Source organism: Erithacus rubecula (assembly GCF_903797595.1).
Source record: "Erithacus rubecula genome assembly, chromosome: 27".
Classification (NCBI taxonomy): Eukaryota; Metazoa; Chordata; class Aves; order Passeriformes; family Muscicapidae; genus Erithacus; species Erithacus rubecula.
The window spans coordinates 2,839,837-2,862,226 of record NC_136679.1 but is presented as its reverse complement, the minus strand read 5'-3'; the positions used below and the strand labels follow the sequence as shown (position 1 = coordinate 2,862,226).

The window sequence follows — 22,390 nt, the reverse complement described above, 5'->3', positions numbered from 1 at the left end:
GATCCCAAAGCTATGTGGCAGATCCTGAGTGTGGATGTCCTGCTCCTGGCCAGAATGGGGTAAATTTTTGCTGTAGCCAGGACAGGGCATGGCTGGGACCTGGAGGTTATTGTCAACCACCTCCCACCATTTTGCAGGGACAGGGGAAGAAGTCCCCTCAGGGTGACATGCATGGCAGTCTGGGCTCCATGGGGTGCATGGTTGGGTGTGAATTGTCCCACTCCCTTGTACACTCCTGTGGGAGCCCAGGGCTACCCCTGGCCTCCTTGGGGGTCTCAAAACACCCCTGGCAAGGGTCACAAAGACCTCTGAGTGAGACTCTGGTGTCACAGGTGCTGAATTCTAACTCCTGGGGGAAGTTGTCAGCACAAAGAGAATGGAAACAGGTCACCAAAATTAGTAAAGTATAAATTAGACTTTTAGAACGTCGATCAATAGGTTTTTTGGAATGTTTATGATAAGGGACACATGGCTAAGATGAAGAATTTGGGGGGTGGACACCTTTTTCTCCTTCTTCTCCATGTCATCCATATTGGGTGACACGTTGGCACTTTTAGATTGGATGGGGTCAGGGCTGGACCATTTAATAAAATTGTATTGTATTGGGAAAATTTTGTAAACATGTAAATGTAGTAGAAACTATATAAGATAAGCCCTGCCTTCGCCTGGCAGATTCCACCATGGATGCCAGGCTGAGCAGACCCTGCTGGCCAGGCAAAAAGTCCCAGAGATAAGAAATAATAAACAATCCTTGGAACAAGAGAAAACCGTCTCCAGCAATCTCTCTTCGGCTGCTTCAGAGAAAACCAGGGTTTGAAGCACCTTCGTGTCCCTCTGGGGTGATCTCGGGGCAAAGGAGAAAGCCCAGACTGGGACACACTCCATTATTTATACTGTTGCTTATTTCATTGCTGGTTCCAGCATATTGTTCTTGTCTCAACCTGTGATCTTTTCCTTTTGTGCCTCCAGTTCTCCTCTCAAGCCTGCCAGAGAAAGGAGGCAAAAGGGAGTAAGAAGCATTCCCAAACCACAACAGTGGGTGCATGAACAGTCTCCATCTCAGCCCCTCATGTTCTGCACCAGCCACCAAAGGAAGAGGCAGCACTGAGGCATTTGCAGTACTCACCTTGCTGCAGACATGGAAAATGTATGAACAGGCTCAGAAGGGCTCCTCATGGCATTGAAACTCCTGTCAGCTTCTCACACCCTGCTGTGGGCAGCACTTCCTCTGCAACACTCAGGAGTTTCCCAGACTTGTTGCATCCATACCTTCAAGCTGTTGGCACGTGGCATTGTTCCTGTCCTCTGCCTAGCTTTGATGTGCCAGTTTTCTCCATCCTGTGGTGGCTCTGAGCACCTCTCTGACCGAGCACTGCCTTTGGAGTGACTTTCCCTCTGTGCCACATTTGTCTGCCCGTGGTGTCATTTTGCAGGTGCCAGGCACAGGACCCCTTTTGCCTTTCATGACCTTCAAGGCCCCTTCCAACCCAAACCATTCTGTGCTTCTCTGAGGCTGTGGCCTTTCTCTGTCCTCTGAGAACCTGGAACCACCCCCTCTGTGACATCAGCCCCAGGGCTGCAGGTGCCACAGGCAATGCAGCTGCTGCAGGCATTTGGGTCAGTGACTGCACTGGAAGAGACAAGCTTTGTTTCCTTCCAGATGCCACTGGCAGTGATGAATCTGCTCTACCTCTTCATGCTGTTGGCTGTGTACAGGCCTGCACATGGCAGCTGGGACACCTGCAGGTATGGCCCCAGACTCTGGGAGGGAGCTTGTCCCCCACTGCCACAGCCCAAACCCATGTGGGAGCCTCCTTGCCAGCAGCCAGGTGTTGGGCAGGGGGATCAGGGTGAGCAGCTGCTGGGCAGGGCAGGGCAGGGCAGGGCAGGGCAGGGCAGGGCAGGGCAGTAATGACCTCCTGCTTGCAGAGGGACCTGCGGGCACCGGCCCATGGCTTCTGACTACGACTCCAGAGCTTCTGACTTCAGCATTGTGGCTGGCACAGGTGCCCAGCCAGGAGCCTGGCCCTGGATTGTCAGCATCCAGGAGCCCAGGAAAATAGGCACTGGCCATACGTGTGGAGGGTCCCTCATCAGCCCTCAGTGGGTCCTCACAGCAGCCCACTGCTTCCTCCAGGTCAGGTAAGGAGGAGCAAGGAATGAGGGGATCCCCAGCACACAAACAACTGCCCAGCCTGCAGCACCACATGCTGCTCCCCTCCTGTTTCCACAGTGTGCCCAGTGCCTTGGCACTGCAGAAGCCAGCCCAGAGACTGCTCAGAAGGCTGGGCTCATGCCACTGCTGCCCAGCAGCTCCAGCATGGCATTCCTGGAGCCTAAGGCATGCTAGGGAACACTCCTCATTGCTCTGCTCTCCTCTCTGCCTTGGGAAGCAGAAGGCAGGGAAGTGCTGAGCTGCTACAGTGATGGCTTTTCAGGATTACCTAAAAACAGAGGCAGACAAAATCAAGGGAATAAAATCCCAGTTTTTATTGGAGGGCTTTCAGGTACATTTCAGGCAGACAAAGCTCCCCAGGGGCTACACCCAAAAATGGACAGGTTTTCATACTTTCATAAGTTTGGTCCTTTTGCATGTTGGGGGTTAATCTTCCAATTATAGCTTCAGGTAATGAAGTCATTTACCCTCAGTTTGCTTCCCCCCCAGCTGACTTTTCTTTACATCTCTTGGGGACTGAGACAGTGAGGGGTCCTTGATTGCCAGGCCTAGAGAGGAATTGTTGTGTCTGACCACAATGGGAAATCAGTAACGAACAGTCTAGATGGAATTTAAAGTTATACATTCAAGAATCACAGGATTAGAAATCCATGAAAAAATACACAAGCTAGAACCCTAAGTCACCAGCAGCACACCTCTGCTCCCTGTCACCCTGCCTGTGCCTCGCAGGAACGTCACCATGTGGCGTGTGCTGATCGGGGCCACCCACCTGACCCAGCTGGGCCCCGAGGTGCAGGTGCGCCACATCAAGCAGCTGCTGGTGCACCAGGAGTACACGGCGGCCTCGCAGCAGAACGACATCGCCCTGCTGCAGCTGGACCAGCCCGTGCGCTGCAGCGACTACGTGCAGCCCGCCTGCGTGCCCAACGCCTCGCTCACCGTGTCGGAGCTCAAATCCTGCTACGTCGCTGGCTGGGGTTCTGCCAGAGCAAAAGGTGGGTTTGCAAAAAGGGCCCTGAGAGGAAAAGCTGGCTTGGGTTTTCTGATGGTGGAGAGTCAAGTCATAAATTCACAGAATTCACAGAATCAGTGGGTTGGAAGAGATCTTTAAGGTCATCAAGTTCAACCCAGCCCTAACACCTCAACTAGACCATGGCACTGAGTGCCACATCCAGTCTGTTTTTAAACACATCCAGGGATGGTGACTCTACCAGCTCCCTGGGCAGATCATTCCAGTGCTTTATCACTCTTTCTATGAAAAACTTTTTCCCAATATCCAACCTGTATCTCCCCTGGTGCAGCTTCAGACTGTGTCCTCTCATTCTGTCAGTGCTGCCTGGAGAAAGAGACCAACCCCACCTGAGCACAGCCACCTTTCAGGGAGCTGTAAGAGTGATAAGGTCACCCCTGAGTCTCCTTTTCTCCGGCCTAAACAACCCCACAGTTCCTCACAGGGTTTGTGTTCCAGACCCCTCACCAGTCTCGTTGCCTCCTCTGGATGTGCTCAAGCATCTCAATGTCCTTCCTAAACTGAGGGGCCCAGAACTGGACACAGCACTCAAGGTGTGGCCTCACCAGTGCTGAGTAGAGGGGAAGAATGACCTCCCTGCTCCTGCTGGCCACACCATTCCTGATCCAGGCCAGGATGCCAATGTCCTTCTCGGCCACCTGGGCACACTGCTGGCTCAAGTCAGGCTGTAGGATGTATGGCTCTGGGGAGATGGGTCTGGCTGCTCCCCAAAGACAGACAGGGAGGACACAGCCCTTCAGCAGCTGCTCCAAGCCCTAGGGAAGGACTTCACCCCCAGACAAGGAGCTGGTGGGTGCTCATTGCTTCCTGTGCTCCCAGCTCTGGGGGTGAGTGATGTCCTGCAGGAAGCCAAGGTGCGACTCCTGGACATCCAGCACGTGAACAGCAGCCGCCGGTACGCTGGGACCATCCACACCCACAACCTGTGTGCAGGCTACCCCCGGGGGGGCATGGACACCTGCCAGGTAGGAGTGCTGGGGGCCAGCCCCAGCAGTAGGGTACCCCATCATTGTGTGCTGTGCCTGGCAAATCACTGTTCCACCCCCGGGTCCCCTCCGCTGGTGGAGTTTCCTTGCCAAGTGCCCATGTTCCCCAGGCCTGCCCCTCTGCCCATAAAGCCCATCCAGTGCTCTCAGCAGCACAGAGGTCCAGATTCTGGATCATCCATGCTCTGCCCATCCAGGATCACTGTGCAGATACAAGAGGGGGCCTCCACAGACACCCATCCTGTTCCCAACTAAGGTTCTAGAGACTCCAGCACCTGAGCAGAGCCTTTTTGTGCCACGAACACAGCTGCAAAAGAGAAGCAAGCCTCTAGTGCTGACAGCAGCCACCCAACAGCACCCTGATCCTCTTTCCTCTGCTGCAGGGTGACAGTGGAGGGCCTCTGGTGTGCAAAGATAACAGTGCCAGCTATTTCTGGCTTGTTGGAGTGACCAGCTGGGGAAAAGGCTGTGCCAGAGCAAAACGGACTGGAGTCTACACCTCCACTCAGCACTTCTACAACTGGATCCTGGTCCAGATGGGTCTGTGCTCAGCTCTAACAACCACTCCAGAACCAGAGTCAACCTGCCTCTCAACCCCTCTTGAGCAGCCAGAGCCAGCACCAACAGAGTCAGGCTGCTCTACTCCCACTCCAAATGCAGAGACAACTGTAACAGCCACTACAACACCAGAGCCAACCTTCATCTCAACCCCCTCTGAGGAGATAACAGAGCCAGTAGAGCCAATAGAGCCAATAGAGATAACAGAGCCAGTAGAGCCAGTAGAGCCAATAGAGATAACAGAGCCAGTAGAGATAACAGAGCCAGTAGAACCAGTAGAGATAACAGAGCCAGTAGAGCCAGTAGAGCCTGTAAAGCCAATAGAAATAACAAAGCCAGTAGAGCCAGTAGTGCCAATAGACATAACAGAGCCAGTAGAGATAACAGAGCAAATAGAGCCAACAGAGCAAATAGAGCTAACAGGGCCAATAAAGCCAACAGAGCTAATAAAGCCAGTGGAGCCAACAAAGCCAGTAGAGCCAACACCAACAGAGCCAACACCAACAGAGTCAGGCTGCTCTACACCCACTCCTGAACAACCAACTGTGACAGACACACCAGCACCAGAGACCTCAGCCTCCTCTGAGGAGCCAGTGCCAACAAAAACAAACATCCTGTTAGCTCCACATCCCTACCAGGTACTGGTGCAATTCTTAACTCGAGTGCACAAGATGCTGCTGAAACTCATGGGGAAAAAGGCATCAGGAGGAGAATGAACAGGATCCCATGCAGGCTGCAGTGGATCAGGACCATTTTGTACTGCAGTGCCTGCTGATGCAAAGGCAGCCTCAGGGTCAAAGGTGTCCTCTGTCCTGCCCATCTTCCTCCTCTGCATGCACACAAATGCTGAAATTGATTTAGTTGTGGAAATAAAGTTGCTTATTGCTACTGTTAGCATGTGTTTGCAGTCCAGTGCAGTCTCCTGTGCAAGGCAAGGAGTCCCAAGGCAGGCAGCAGCAAAACAAAGCTGTGATGGGAGAAGGGAACACAGGTCACAGGGGGATACAGCTCTCGGGGACAGCAGTTGGGAACACTGCTTTATGCTGCCCATCAGTGGATCCCTTGGTGTAGGCTTGAAATTGGACTCTCATGACCCAGGAGACACCGTTCTAGAAAGACTCAAGGCTGAAGATTGGCCAGACACAGGCTGAGGAGGAGCTGCACATCCAGGGGTTCCACTGCCAGGGGTTCCACAGCCAGTTTGAGCAGTGGGGAGGCAGAGGAGCCTGGTGCCACCCCCACACTGTGACACATGAACTGTCCACAGCTCCCCTGCAGACACTGCTGGCACTCAGACTGACTCCACACACACAAGGAATATTTTGGCAACTGCCTCATGTTCCCCTGAGCATCTTTACTCTTTCTCTGAGGAAGCCTCATCTCTGTGCTAAGCTGAACACCTGGGTTATCTTCCAGGTAAAGTGAAAATATATCAGAATCTCCTCAGTGTCCTTTAGTGTTTTCAGAGTCTTCTCATTCTGCTTCTGAGGCTGTACATGCAAGGCTGAGATCTCTGCCACCCTGAGAAGAGCCATTCCAAAGGCACTGCACACCATCATCTGTTCAAGAGCCAAGCAGCTCCCCAAAGCAGAGCAGAGAAACTCGGGCAAAAAAAAGGGGCAGGCAAGTCACAGTGGGGGATGGATATGCAAGGCAAGGCAAGAGAAGGGAGGGGTGGGCAAGGCAAGGGAGGTGAAGGCAAAGATGGGCAAGGTATGGGTAGGGAAGGCAAGACAAAGAAATTTTTATCTGGAAACAAGAAAACAGTTGCTGGGTTTCACATTCACGTGGAAGGATATCAACAACATCATGCAAAAGAGCTGTGAGCTTTCCTTACAATGTGCTGTCAAATTATTTCCATTATGGTCAGCCTCTGAACCAAAATTAACTGTATCAAGTGTAAATACTGGTCACAAAATGTACCCTCTCAATAAGCTGTTTCTGCCTCCACCTTAACTCACATCCTGTAAAAAAGGACACCCATGGAGTTGTGCACTCTGCTGCTCAGATGCATGAACCATCACATCCTTTCACTCTTGCAGAGCCCAGATTCAAAAGTTAATACCTCGAGCAATTGCTCCCATAACAAAGGTCCTGCAATAAGCACTGGACTTTGTTTTCCCCTTGCAGCTGACAAAGTGCATTACACACCAGCCTCAGAGAGTTCATTACAAAATGGGGAACATTCAGCATGTGGTCCCACAGAAGAAAGGGGCTGTGCTGGGATCCACTTTTACTTTTGCAGCCTATGAACTGCACAGCCAACAAACAGCTCACCTTTGTTCCCAGCTCTATCCAGCCTCCAAGAGCCAAGATCCAAAACTGAACCCCTTCATTAACTACTCCCACAGGAACAGTGCCAGGAAAGAAAAGCTCTTGGCTTTGCCTTGGGCACTGTCAGCACCCATCAAAACAACCACACGATGGGGATGTGGACCTGCAAAAGGAGGAAATTAACCCAGCCCAGCTCAAAACCACCCTGAGGGCAGAGCCAAGTGGAAAACATCCCTGCTCTCAAAGCAGCTGTGTCAGGACACAAGGATTTAGCTCATCTCCTTCCAAGTGCAAACTCTGATTTGCACCACACTGAAGCAGCAACACAAACCCCTCTGCACTAATAAACTTTTTCACTCTCACAGAATCTGGCCACAAACTTGAAAACATCCACCTAAAACACAGCCCACGAAAGTGGCAGCTGGGAAAGCTGCTGCTGGCTACAGCTTCAAGTGCACCCATCAAACTGGCCCACAGTTTCAGTGAAAAAGAGAAAAAAAAAATGAGAAAAAAAGAGACATAACAGAGATGAACACAGGAACAAGAAAGATTAATGTAACAAGGAACAGAAGTAGACACTACAAAAGAGAAAAGTGCTAAGATGCCTAGAAAGAAAAACTACACAGATGTCTGGAAAACTGTAGTGTCAGTAAACTCAGATATGACATACCTGAAAAATGAGATACCATCATGAGGGAGCCAGGAAAGTGCAAGCACAGAGGCCATGAGAATCACATTCAGCAGACAAGCAAGATGGTAAGAAATAGAAATTACAACAGAAAACCAGAAAGCTGACACCAGGAAAGATGGGAATGTAGAATGCAAAGCCAGCACTAAGAAGATGAAGAGTAAGTAAAATAGAAAATATACATTAGAAAGATGAGTATCAAGATATATTCACACACAGGTACCTTCCAGTTTATTGTCTTGGAGGTGTCAGCTGGTTTGGAGGACTAGCTGGTTTTTTTATTTTTTACAATGCAGTTTGCTTTTTTACCCCCTTTTATGCTGCTTTAGGTTGCAACCTCCATTTTTGGAGGGGCCCTGTATGACTTACCTGCTCCCCCACCACATCATCACTGTCCCAGTGACATTGGGGTGCTCCCATCACCCTCCCAGGCTTCCCCACCCCCCATTTTTACCCCCAAAAGGAGGCACAAAGTGAGTGAAACTGCCCTGGGCAGCACCTTGCTGATCTAATAATCCAATCTAATAATCCAATCTAATAATGCCATTTCCATCTGTATATGCCCCAGCCCCACAGAGGGATGGGAGCCCCCAAGGAAGTGAAACCCTCCAGTTGCTGCCCCACAGCAGAGGGGAGTGTCCCAAGGATGGGGCCTCATCTCCTGGAGCTGCTCTGCTGTCACCACACACATTCAAATAAAGAATGCTTGAGACACAAGGTGGATGTAATTTTATTTTACTCATTTTGGCAGTTCTGGAGAGTAGGGAGAGTCATCATCATTTAAGACTTCATGCTATCATCTAAATATTCCAGACAAATAGAGTTGATAAATGAAAATACAGATTTCAGCACATGTATATTGTTGAAATTCATGTCGAGAACAGATAAACAACAACAAGCAGCACATCTTATCCCTGCAGAAAATTGCATTTTCCAGTTTCACACCACAGACAGATCAAAAGCAAGAAAAAATGAGTTCTGCAAGCCAAGCTTGCTATTCCTAGCTTAGACACACCACTTTACCATCAAGGAATTCATTGCCAGCATGGCCACTGCCAACCCCTCCAAATCTGACTGAATTCTGTCCACACAACAAGAGCAGAATTTGATCCTTCTGTTGGAGAGTGCTGTGCTGGTGCTCTGCTGATGAACACCTGTATGCTGAGCTACTGAACACTGTTTGTTTATAATTACACAGTGTGTTTATAATTACTACCAACCAGGAAAGAAAAAGCCTCTGTCACAGACAGAGGTGGATTGAGCTGAACAGCAATAAATACCAAATCTACCAAATTACAGAATCATATATAAATGGAGAAGGCAAATGTAACAAAATGAAAATTAGCAACATCAAAGACTACTATTCATTAATTAAACTCTGAGATGTGTAATGATGGAACATTATTTAGCACTTTGCTTTTATTTGTTTACTTACAAGGTCTCCACACTGAAATTTCAATGAGTTGCAGTATAAAACATGCCATGAAGCTGAGCTCAAGTTTCCTTCACAGTGAGTGGTGATGTGGTCATTAAAATTCAGCATGTGATCCACCAAATCAAATGCTGAGGTCTAAGTTTGGATAGGATAAATGCTCCTCATGTTTACAAGAGCTCATGTGGGTCAAATGACCCAAATGGTTATTGCACACTTCTTCCCCCACCTGAATGATCCTGGCTGAGACTCTGGGAAAGAGGGATGCAGCAGGAAGGCTCTTTCCAAAGGGTCACTGAGAGAGAGCTGGGCTAGAAAAGATTCTTCTTGTGTTCTGCTGTTCTGAGCTGCACAAAACCAGGTTTCAGTGCTGTTAAACCCTTCTTGGTTCCATCTCAGTGACTCTGAATCTGATCCTTGCTTTGTGAAAAAGCATCTGCTACATGGAAGACAGGGTAGATTTGCAATGAGCATGCTGATAAATATCATCAGAGCAGGAATCTCTTTGGCATGAGGGTAACCTTACTGCCCCTCAAAATCCTGTTATTCTACCTAAATTGGATCTGTACAGAACAATTACACAGAAAGGATCATTCTTCCTGGAAGTAGCAAAGCCAAGCTGTGACTTTTCTCTGGAACAACTCTTTCAGGGCAGCAGTCTCAAATGCAGTTTACCAGCAACAACTCCTGTTTCTTCAGCTCTTAAAAGAAGTGATCAGAGTTCATTTTTCAAAGTTTGGCAGGAAAATTATCTTCCAATTTCACCTCTAGAGTGCCCATACCTGGAAAATCCTTCTGCAACTCGAGCTCACTGGTAGACTGAGTCAGAGCCTTGGCATTTAATTTTAAGGCTTTCAGCTGCATCCTGTTATCACTGTCTTCACCATCAGAGGTGGGACTTATTTCTTGAATTTTCAAGAGATCTCCAGTGCTGAGAGTCTTCCCTGTTTTACTGGACCTCATTCCCAGGGCTCTTGCTGGGAGACCTTCCTTCCTGGAGCTGATCTTCTGAAGTTTAGCAGGCAGCTTGTTCTTCTCTCCTGTAGTATCACCACAGTCAGGTGGGCAAAGCTGTTCCCTTCTGCTTTTCTTATCAAAAGGGCTGTTCAAGAGAGATGAGTGGGACAGGTTTTCTTCTTGCTCTTTAACACTGTAAGGAGGAGTGGGAACTTCAAACGTGGCGTGAAACTGAGAATAATCGACCCGGAAAAAACCATCTTCCAGAGACATCACTGGGAGGAACCTGTGGCCCCAGAGAACTTCATCTTCTGTGTAGGAGGTCCTGGCTTGGCATGTCATTCCTGTGAAAATGGACAAGAGCATGAGAGCAAGCATGTGGCACATGGAACAAAAACTACATGACAAGGCTGACATAAAAATCAATAGCAGCCAGCAAGGCAACAATTTTATAGGTTATAAAATGGGGCAATTGTTGCTAGACAATCTTCTGAGAGTCAGTGGAGTGCCTCTCATTGATTGATTAGGTTTTTATGCAAATGTTGCAGACTTGAAACCAAGCCAGAGCAAAATGTAAAATGAAAACAGTAATATTAGCTTGTGTGATGGATTCAGCTGGGACAGAATTAATTTTCTTCACCATGTCAAGTACTGGAAGCCTAAAATTAGGTCATCCCAAAGCTTCCCCTTTCCAGGCTGAACAATCCCAATTCAGCCTTGAGAGAATAATAAATGCTGTTTCTTGGGAGAAAGAACTATTGCTTGGCAGAGGCTTGCAGAATCCTTTGGCAAGGATCAGGTGTTGAGGGAGACAACAAATAAAAAATGTGATCTTGCATTTCTTCTGTAGGCTGTGCTACTTTTTCTCCAAACAGTATGTCAAGACAAAAGCTGTGCAGAGACTCATGCTCAGACACAGGTGGCATTGTAAACTCATTGAAGGTTTTGTTGCACTTAGTGCAAAATACATCATTGGTGGTATTTACATGTGTGAACTCACAGCTAAAATGTGTTCTAAGCAAGGTGGCAAATCTGTTACCATCTCACCACAACAATAATTTATACAAATATCCCAGGTGAGCAGAACTGCAAGGCTTGCTGTTGTGGTAGCCTCCAGAGGCAGAATTAGCAGTCAGTAAACCCAAATTCTGATTTGCTCTCTGGTTTGCCATATGGGTTCTCAAGTGTGAAATGTCTCCCTTTAAATATCCAGACAGGTAATTGCATTAAGGGAGGTTATGAATGCATGTTTATCTAAAATAAATGGTTCTGCTGCAGGGTAAGATGAGGCCTCTGCAGGGATCTAAAGATGCCATCCTCCAAGTGGAAGAACATTCTGCCCCAGTTCTTTGGGTTCTGGTTTAGGGCCAGTGAGTGGAGAGAATCAGACAGAGATGACTGCACACAGCTGCACCAAAGGGACCCCACTCTTCCAAGGCAGGAATGAGGCAGCTGCTGGTCTTGTGGAAAAGACAAGAAAGCTCTTGATTAATCAAAGTTTAGCAAATCCTCACAAGAAGGAAGAAGATCAGAATGCTGATGACCATATGAATGATTTGGACTTTACCAGTACTTATGGATCATTGATAAAGAGCTCCTTATATAACTGGAACCCATTTTCAGAGATTCATAAAAGAACTGAGTCCTCAAAACAAAAAGCCACAAAATCAGCTGTCATCTGGACAACACCTACCCAAATTTAAAAAAACAAAACCCTTCTCATAATTGTCAATAGCCACATGTGTCTACAATCTCTTTGTGCCTGAGGTCTGTATTGGTGCTGTAAAACTGGATCTCTTATTCTGAATTCAATTCAATGCAAGCAAGGCTGAAAGGAATTTTGCAGCACTGGCAAAATTTAAATTTTACAGTTCAGCTTTCTTTGGGAGTGGTGGTCCTTAAAACAGAAGCCTCCTAAGAGTGAGGAGCTGTTGCACAGAGGGCCAGGCTGTGTCTCTTGCTGGCCACTTTGGGAACTGGCAGTTCAGAGCCCTGTGGGGAAGGGAGGTCTCTGTTGGCTGGGGGAGCCTCTGAAGCTCTGCAGCATATGGCAGAATATGCTGGAGCATCCAGGACTAACAGCTGCCCTGCTAAAAATATCAGCACTGAAAACAAGGACTGAAAATCAGAGTGTGCAGATCATTCTAAGTCTTACCAGTCGTCTCAACGATTCCTTCCAGGATGACAACAATTTCAAACTGCTCACTCCTCAGTGATCTTTGTGAGAGACAGAAAAAGGGGCTCTCTGAGTTAATTTCATGGCAGATGGTTAAAGGGGAAACCAAAAACAGCTGGTCAGCTCCAGTTCCAAATCCAACATCCAGTTCACACTGGTCTAGTGGCAGAAATTCTCCCTCTGGTGTCTGTCTGGACTGAAAATAAAAAGATGATTTAGTAATCACTGTGTGAGGCAAAACATAAAATCAATGCAATGAAGTTTAAACCCCTCTTCCATGACATCATCAGCTACATATATTAATAATGGAGATGTGAGTAATGCTAAATACTGTGAGGATGCTATGCAAGACCAATTTTGACTTTTCTTATTATGCCAGTAGATCTTATCACCACCTACAAACCTTACTGTGACATATAAATACAATATTTTTACACACTTTGACAAAAATTTCATGTACCACACACTACATGCCTTGTAATGAATGTTCAAGATGAATATCCTGTGGCAAATGTTCCTGTAAATGAGACCAAAATCTGCAAGCTGAGCATATTTTACTCTGTTGTTTGAATTCAGTTCCACTATTTTTGGATGTTACTGATTTTGTTTGGCAGACACTGTGCTGGACTAACTCAATTACCACAGTAATTGTACAGCACATCTGATAAGTGGCATTTTCACACAACCACCTGAATTGATACTGATGGTGCCACCATCCCTTGCATATCAACCTTAACAATGAACTGATTATTAAGCCAAGTGCCTCATTTTTATCCCCATCATTTCATGGATCCAATAAAAATACTGATATGGTAGCTCCCCTCCATTCCATAGGGTTCCCTTTAAATTTTCCTGGTATTCAAAGTCTAATTAAAAATTGTATCAGTTGTCCAGGCAGCTCCTCACCTAATTGCTTTGAAGGTCTCTGGTAGAAATTGCCCACCAAAATTAGAAGCTTTGCACATCTGATATAAATCCTATTTCAAATCTTTTCTGCTTATCATTTGATTAAAAAGCACTTAACTTTTCAAGAAGATGACCACTGCTTATAAATAAATAAATATTACTATAAGTTATACTATCATAAATTAATAAATAAATAGTTTTAATTGTGTTGCATTTGTATTGACAAATGTACTGGTTCCACTGTTTGGAAACTTTGTTCATTGAGAGCATTTAAAAAAAAAATCCCCAAGCAAACAGTCATTCTTCATATTGTCTCCCCTCTTCACATGTACTTTAAAAATGCTGGATTTATAACTGCCTGGTATTTTCTGGAGATTGCATCCCCAGCCAGGCAGCAGCTGGAGCAGAGCTCATGATTAAATAAAATCTGTGATTCCATCTAAGTGCTACATGTTTGTTCTGTCCCTGAGGAAGAAACATTCTTCCTGTCCAAGTAACAGAGTTCTGCCCTGCACAGGAGGACAAGAGCCAATTTCTCCTTTACTGATGAAGACAGAGAAAATATCAGATTGCATGTGAAAGCATTTCCACAAATTATTTATGATTTGAAAGAAAAGAGAGATAAAAGCAATCAACACTACTGCTGCAAACCAGTCATGACACTGTGCTAGATGCCAAGGTGGAACCAGCCTGCTGCAAAAACCTCTTTTCTTTTTTCCTGAGGCAAGCTGCAGAGCTGAGCTGCAGATTGTGGCACTGCTTTGGTTCCCTGCCTGCTCTTCTTGCACAAAATTATTGCCCAGGAATGATTTTTGCTCCAAGTTAACAAACCTATATGAACCATTTAAATCTCAATTTGTCCTGAAGCTTTATCAGATGCATTTACCTGACAAAAAATGTGCATTTTTGCCTGCCTGACTTCAGAACTGTTTGATCTACAGATCATTTTTCTTTGTGCAAGAGTCTTCAATCAAATCCATTCAATAGTAAACAAATCCAGTGAGGATGATTAGAGGTAACAGATCTGGGAGGAAGCAGAAGGTTGTGTTTGAGGTATTCAGTATCTTACATACAGGATTGATTTATGCAGGGCATGGAGGATTTTTAAAAGAAATTTGTTTGTTGAATAAAAACAAGTTAACCTGATTGAAGAGAGCTTAATAGCCAGAATAGGTTCAGCCTTTTAGCCAGTGACCTTTGTTTTACATAAACAGCTTTATTCAAAGGTTCACAAAACAAGAAACAGGACTATAAAATGTCAGGAATAAGTCTAGAAGGAACACTTGTGATTCTTTATTTTGACCATCCACATAACACAAAGACAAATAAATTTTGAAGATTAATACATGTTAAACAAGGGTACAATTACTTAGAAATGCTCTGGCTTGCAATTTAAATGTGGTCAGAGATGGATAATCTAAAGGTCTCAAAGAATTTCTCCAAAGGTTAATTGCTTCACAGCTAAGGAAAAAAAAAAAAAAAAAAAAGAAAAAAGAAAAAAGAAAAAAAAGACTCCTGTCTCTTTAACTTTCTGCCACTGGATCTTTGTTCTGGCTTTTATTACAAAGCAGACTTCCACTGCATCACCACTTAATCTGTTTTAGTGTCTGAACAAATACATCATGCTCTTCAAATCTTCAGTCCTACCCTTTATTTATTCTCTTTGCTTTTCTAGACCCTGTTTATGCATAAACCTGCATATCTCCCTTTAACTGCACATGATGCAGTTTTATTATTATTAATCCTCTGTCACTTCACAGAACTCACATGATTATGTTTTGTTATCCAGGTGGACTAATTAAGAACTGGAGCAGAAAAAATGGGATTCAAAAATGTAGCACCATCAAGCTTAATACTGTAGCACGTTGTAGAGACACAAAAATCTAGAAAATGCTAAACTGGTACATGCTCATTTCTCCTCCCACACACTGAGAGTATCAGCTTGCAAGAAGTGTTATTATATTTTATATTACTGGAATAATATGATCCTGTTACTTTGGTATCATTGCTGAAGATCTGTGTGGAGTTTTTCTGTTGTGATACAAAACCTGGAGCTCTACCATAGATAATTCCTGAGATGACTGCTATTTTTTATTTTATTTACTTTTTATTTTTATTTTATTGTACTAGTTGTCCCATGCTGTAAATATGAAAATTTGGATTGGATTGATAAACATATCAATCATGAGGACAGTTAAGCAGTGGAAAAGCTTGCCCAGCAAGGCTGTGCAATTTTGGTTTTTTTTTTTCTCAGAGGTTTCCAAACTATATTGGAAGGAGCCCAGAGTAACCAGGTCTGATCTCCTAGCTCACCACACTTCCAGCAGAAGGTTGGGCCAAACTTCCTGAAGTTCCTTCCAATCTCAACAACTCTGTAATATTAAAAAACAGAATTTTTTTACACTTTCTGCCTACTTACCAGCTTATTGAAATCACAATGTAATGGGTCTTCTTACTTATTTCCAAAGCTTGTCACCTGCCATCTGCAAACTTTCTGTTACAATTTTGTTTGCTTTCTGCTTATCCAAAGCCTAAAGAAAAGGTGCCTGCTGGTTCTAACCCAAACCTTATTGCCCCTGTGGCTCTCATGCTTCACAACTGTATTTTTAAAATTACTGTTAGCACATGTTGAACACAGTCTATGATGATTTTGCATTCCTCAGCTTTCTGAACCAAAATTTCTTGTCCTAGCTAAAACAATACATGACCTTGCATACCAACACTATCATGTTTATCAATGGCATATGTAGTCACATCAAGAAAAGGTATAAAATTGTATTGTGATTAAGTTTTATAAAATTCAATTAAATTCAAAAATGATTGCCATACTGGTGGCTGCTGCCTTAGGCACACTAGAAAGGTCCAGGTATCAACAGAGAGAAAAATACAGTTCACTGTGACATTAAAAATCCAAAACCTGAAACTACACAATTCCAGCAGCTAGTTCCAAAGAGCTTTTTTTCTATTCCTTACCCCAGGATTTTGCTTTTTTACAGCTTATGTAGCACTCAATGTAAACTAGAAAGACTTGGATTTCTGGATAAGTTTTTGCTGAAACACACACCATTAGTCTTGTAACTGTTTTCCAAACTCTCCACAACTCAGGTCAAAAAGAGCCTCAGACTTTTGCAGGACATTATTAAGACTTGTTCACTGGTTCATTGTCTGGTCTACTAAACAGATTATCCTAAAACACAATGGTCATGCAGGTCCATCAAATGTCCTTCAGTTTTCTGTCCCAGTCACCTGCATACCAGCATTGTGCAGAAACAGAATTGTCAGCAGAAAGGACATCAGGTTGTATATTTGGTGTCTTATTTCAAAAGAAAATTAGTTGCCATCTCTGCAAAAACACAATGTCACCCTACTTTTATTCCACTTTGATCTGCATTCCATTTTGAATGACAGAATTAAATACTTTAGAGAAAATTTCTGCTAGAAAACCACAAAAATCATGGTTCAGCCAGCTTTCCTACAAAATTCCTACAAAAATTGCTCCAGTGTAACTCCTCACAGCTTGTTCTTATACATATATATGTATATATGTATATATATATATATGCACACACAACTTCTTTTTCATTCTTAGCAGGTTCTCCATTTTAAGTGGCATTCTGTAGCATGAAAAATTAACAGCTCAGTCTAGCATTCAGCACAGAACAGAAGGAAAACAACCTTTCATATTTACCACTGCCACGTCACCTACTGCTTCATGCTTGTTTATGCAGATTATCAAAAAGGCCAGAGAGAATTACCAGACAGAGCACAGAACATTTATACAGTCAAATATGATATCCTGAAATTAATGTCATCTCTGGGATCCAGCTTCTGACAGCTGAGGAGCTTTGGACAGAGCTCCTCACCCTGACAAGTCATAGCTGCTGTGAGATGCTACATTGCTCAGTCTTTTCCAGATTTTCTTCCATTCTACTCCAGCCCAAATTATCTTCTAGACTTTTGTGACTGCCAAACTCTTCTGTCCTGATTTTTCTGTTTGTTTGTTTATTATGATCTCCTTTGAATTTCAGTTTCTTTGCATTCTGAATTACACTGGCCATTGTCAGTGATTAATAAACAGACACTGGTCACAATTAAAGGGTGTTTCCACTAAAGCATCCATACAATCCCTCTGAAATGCTGTGAGGTCACTAGCTGGAACACTGGGATAAGGGACTGCAAGTTAAAGCTCACCAGGTTTCCCCAAGAGGAAAAGGAGGTCAAGGTTGATCTTTATCCTAATTTGATAGTACCACAAATGAATTATTTATTCCCAGCCACCATCTGCTAAGCAGCAAGCCTTAGCAGCCCTCCTTGCAGCTGTCCTGAACCTGCCACATCCATCCATCCTGACCCAACTGGGTTTCTCAATCCACAGCTGCCAGCCTGCCAACCCACTGAGCACCCTGGCATTTCTCTGAGGTGGTTTTCCCCCAGGCTTGCCTGGCTCTTTCATGGCTCCTGCTGCAGACAGCAGCACCAAAACCTTCACAGTCCTGCAGAGGGCACAGCCACATCCTCTCACCGTGTGCCAAGGGACAGCCCAGCACGGGGCAGGGCAGGGCTGCCAGGGCTACATAGGGGGAGCTCCAGGCTGTGCCAGCCCTGCATCCCACCCGACTCTGACAGCATCACTCTGTGCCACGGCATCCTGAGCCACCAGCATCATGTGCCACCAGCACCCTGTGCCACCAGCACCCTGTGCCACCAGCATCCTGTGCCACCAGCATCACCCTGTGCCACGGCATCCTGTGCCACCAGCATCACCCTGTGCCATGGCATCCTGTGCCACCAGCATCATGTGCCACCAGCATCACCCTGTGCCACCAGCATCCTGTGCCACCAGCACCCTGTGCCACCAGCATCACCCTGTGCCACCAGCATCCTGTGCCACCAGCATCCTGAGCCACCCAGTGCCCTGTGCCACCAGCATCCTGTGCCACCAGCATCACCCTGTGCCACGGCATCCTGTGCCACCCAGTGCCCTGTGCCACCCACTGCCCTGTGCCACCAGCATCCTGTGCCACCAGCATCCTGTGCCATGGCATCCTGTGCCACCAAGTGTCCTGTGCCACCAGCATCCTGAGCCACCAGCATCATGTGCCACCAGCACCCTGTGCCACCAGCATCCTGTGCCACCAGCACCCTGTGCCATGGCATCCTGTGCCACCAGCACCCTGTGCCACCAGCATCCTGTGCCACCCAGTGCCCTGTGCCACCAAGTGTACTGTGCCACCCAGTGCCCTGTGCCACCAGCATCCTGTGCCACCAGCACCCTGTGCCACCAGCATCCTGTGCCACCAGCACCCTGTGCCATGGCATCCTGTGCCACCAGCATCCTGTGCCACCAAGTGTCCTGTGCCACCCACTGCCCTGTGCCACCAGCATCCTGTGCCACCAGCACCCTGTGCCATGGCATCCTGTGCCACCAGCATCCTGTGCCACCAAGTGTCCTGTGCCACCCACTGCCCTGTGCCACCAGCATCCTGTGCCACCAGCATCACCCTGTGCCACCCACTGCCCTGTGCCACCAAGTGTCCTGTGCCACCCACTGCCCTGTGCCACCCACTGCCCCGTGCCACCCACTGCCCCGTGCCACCCACTGCCCTGAGCCACCAGCATCCTGTGCCACCAGCATCACCCTGTGCCACCCACTGCCCCGTGCCACCCACTGCCCTGTGCCACCCCCAGTGCCGCGGCCGGCCCCACCTTGATCAGCTTGCAGCGGATCTGGGCAGACACCATGTGGCTGTTGCGGAGGTTGCCCACACGGAACATGAGGCAGAGCTTGGCATCCCGCTGCGAGATGACGGCGGCACGGCTGAACATGAGAGTCTCCGCTCGCTTCTTGGGCTGAGACATCTTGATGAACATGCAGCCGATGAGGAACGCATCGACAACGGAGCCCAGCAGCGACTGGAAGAGGAAGAGCACGATGCCCTCGGGGCAGCGCTCCGTGATGTAGCGGTGCCCGTAGCCGATGGTGGCCTCGGTCTCGACGAAGAAGAGGAAGGCGGAGGGGAAGTTGTACACGTTGGCCACACACGGGCTGTACGCGTCCCCGTGCGCCTGCTGCAGGTCCCCGCGCAGGTACGCGATGCCCCACCACAGCGAGGCCATCACCAGCCAGGCCACCGTGTAGGTCAGCAGGAAGATGAGCAGGTTCCAGCGCCACTTGAGGTCCACCAGCGTGGTGAAGAAGTCGGAGAGGTAGCGGCTGCTCTCGCCGCCCAGGTTGCCGTGCTGCACGTTGCAGCGCCCGTTCTTGTCTACGAAGCGCTGCCGCTCTCTGCGGGCGCTGCAGCGAGCGAGGCCCACGGCCTGGTACTCATCCCCAAACTTCCTGCGCACGGCCGACATCGCCGCCGGTGCCGGGCGGCTGCCGGGCGCGCCGGGGATGCGGCGGGGCCGGGGGGTGAGCGCACCTCGCTGCCCGCCCGCAGCAGCCGCCGGCCCCCGCCTCGGGGAGCACCGGGATGCCCGCGGAGCCGGAGCCGCAGCGGCGATGCCAGCGCTGCCCGATCGCCGGCAGGGCTGGGGAAGGGTCGCGGCAGCCGCGGCCTGAGCGGGCAGACGGCGGCAAGATCGCACAGCCGGCGGGGAGAGCCGGGCTGGGCTGGGCTGGGCTGGGCTGGGCTGGGCTGGGATGGGGCGGGGAGAGCCGGGCTGGGCTGGGCTGGGGCGGAGAAAGATGAGCTGGGCTGTGGCTGGGAGAGTGAGGCAGGGCTGGGTTGGGACGGGGACGGCTGGGTCGGGGTGAGCCGGGCTGGGTTGGGATCAGCCGGGCTGGGTCGGGGTGAGCCGGGCTGGGTCGGGGTGAGCCGGGCTGGGTTGGGATCAGCCGGGCTGGGTTGGGATCAGCCGAGCCAGAGCGGGTCCAGCCGGGCTCGGGTCCGGTCCGGCCGTGGGTCCCGGCCGAGCCCCGTGCGGCGGGGAGCGGAGGGGACACAGAGCGGAGGGGACACAGTCTGGGGGATGGATCCCGCCGGGCTTTTGCTGCCAGCCCTGTGCCATCAACGCCGGGCTCAGGTTGGTTCCCCCAAGGCCCGGTGCCCAGCTGGGCTGCCGTGGGTGACAGTGACAGAGACAGTGACAGTGACAGTGGGAGCGGCACCGAGCCCTCCGCGGAGAGAGGAATTTGAAAGGGGAAATCTTGAAGTAGGTCATCTCTTACACCAAGAAATTCAAAGATGCTAATTCTCTGTCTGCATTTCGAGTAAAATAAGTGTTCCAAGTAAGCCACAGCCTTTACCATAGTAAAACCTGGTCCATCGGATTTGGGCTGTGATTATATCCAGGTATTCCTGCTTTGTTCCAAAGACCCTTCCCTAAAAGCTCAACAGACTACAGTACGACTATCCTGTTTTTGGTGGACATACTAAATGGGCAGTGTTAAATTTTACAAGCTCAAAAATGGGGTTAATGCTGCTGACTTTACTTTCCACAGCATTTATTATTTTTAATGTCTCTCAAAAGTAAGTAGTATTTTAATTCTCAGCTGTAGATTAACAGTATTATTATCCAGGTCTGTGATTTCAACTCCTGATTTTCAGCTGTGCATTGTCATTACAAAACTGTAGCCTGCAGTTACTGAGATTTTAGAAGATGAGTCTGCAATAGATGGCAATCGTGTTTTGCTTCAGTCCTAGACTGGGAACTGAACAAAATATTCATCTGCCTTAAGTTTAATTTCAGTGCTTTCACCAAATGCTAAAGCATAAACAAGCCTCCTTTTTAAATACATATGGAGAGGGTAATATTTTGGGATTTATTTGCTGTCAGTGGCATAAATCTCAGTTTAACTAAACTCCTTTCAGACAAGCTGAACAAAGGTGATGGAGTTTACCGAGAGATTAAGGGTTATATTCACAAAAGGCCATGGGTACCAAAGCTAAAACTTGAATCTTTAAACTCCTGCATAGCTCCCTGTCCTCACTGGAGCTTCTCCTGTTTTTGAGGAATGCTCCTGCAATTTTCCTTGCTCTCTGTACTGCAATCTGTATTTTCTGTGTCACTCAAACCTGCTGGCACAGTGTCAGTTTTACACAGAAGGGAAGATGGAACAGGGGTGCTGTGTTTCTTCCATGAGCTCAGCCAGGGCAGAAATGTACTGCTTGAATTCCTGTCAAATCTTCAGCTTGCTAGAGAAGTATGTGGGTCAGCAAAATGTCTATTTGCCCTGTACAGATCTAGCCCACCTTAGCAAATCCAAGCTTTAATATGCTCAGTATGAATTTCTGCCCTCACAGGTACTAATATTACTGAGGTCTGCAGTGGTGAAGCTGTATTTCAAAACAGCAGATCTGCTGCAAACAAGTTGTTGATTTGTGTCTTAAGCATTAGTAAGGATAATTTGTACCTAAGAGTTCCAGTTGGTAGTTTTCATTTGTCAAAAAAACCTAGAGAATTTTCTTATGTTAAACCTACTTCACAAGCAGGGAGAAACTTCAGGTATTTCCAGGCTAGAGTAGGCATTAAAAAAAAGTTCTACAAATGACTGTTCACAAACAAGATAACCCTAACTGCATTTTCCAAATAATTTTTTTTTTTTTTAACATATTTTGATGGCACCCTTAGTCTTGTGATTTAGCTGGAAATTAAGCACCACACAGCTGCTGGCTCCACCCTGGTGGAATGGGGAAGAGAGTCAAAAATAAAACTTGTAGGTTAAGAATAGTTCAATAATTGAAACCAAGTAAAATATTGTAATAATAGTTGATGGTGATGATGATGATGATGATAGTAGTAGTAAAACCTAAGGTAAAATAACCCAAGTGATGCATAATACAATCACACCATGCCAACTGATGGCAGACCCTGTCCCTGAACTCCTATCAGGCCCCTTTCAGGTAATCCCACAATTTATGTACAGAGTGTGATGTTCTGTGGTGTGGAACATCCTTTGGCCAGTTCAGGTCACCTGTTCTGGCTGTTCTCCCACTCAGCTTTTGTGTGCACCTCCTCACTGGCAGAGAATGAGACACAAAAAAGTCCTTGATTTAGGATAAACACTGCTTAGCAACAACCAAATCCATCAGTGTGTTATCAACATTGTTCTCATAGTGATTCCAAAACACAGCCCTGTGCCAGCTGCTAAATTAACTCTATCCCAACCAAAACCAGGACACTTGGGAAAATACTTTACCCATAACTAAAGTGGGTATGTTGGAGGCAAATTCGGCAGAGTCCAAACCAGTATTTCAGTCTGAC

General features: G+C 47.2%; 2 protein-coding genes across 2 annotated transcripts; one reads left to right on the top strand and one right to left on the bottom strand.

Moving 5' to 3' along the window:
- Positions 1-1,573: 1,573 nt before the first annotated feature.
- On the top strand, positions 1,574-5,466 carry LOC306812904 (uncharacterized protein; the record flags this gene model as incomplete). The annotated part of the gene is made up of 5 exons (XM_079327824.1): positions 1,574-1,746; positions 1,930-2,142; positions 2,906-3,171; positions 4,026-4,171; positions 4,576-5,466. The coding sequence occupies exons 1-5, from the start codon at positions 1,595-1,597 to the stop codon at positions 5,464-5,466; spliced, it is 1,668 nt and encodes a 555-aa protein (XP_079183950.1). The 5' UTR covers positions 1,574-1,594.
- A 2,948-nt stretch (positions 5,467-8,414) lies between these two features.
- Positions 8,415-19,795, bottom strand: LOC306812759 (G protein-activated inward rectifier potassium channel 1-like). The gene is made up of 3 exons (XM_079327623.1): positions 18,890-19,795; positions 12,257-12,473; positions 8,415-10,445 (listed from the first exon to the last, which is right to left on the bottom strand). The coding sequence occupies exons 1-3, from the start codon at positions 19,538-19,540 to the stop codon at positions 9,874-9,876; spliced, it is 1,440 nt and encodes a 479-aa protein (XP_079183749.1). The 5' UTR covers positions 19,541-19,795; the 3' UTR covers positions 8,415-9,873.
- Positions 19,796-22,390: the final 2,595 nt, after the last annotated feature.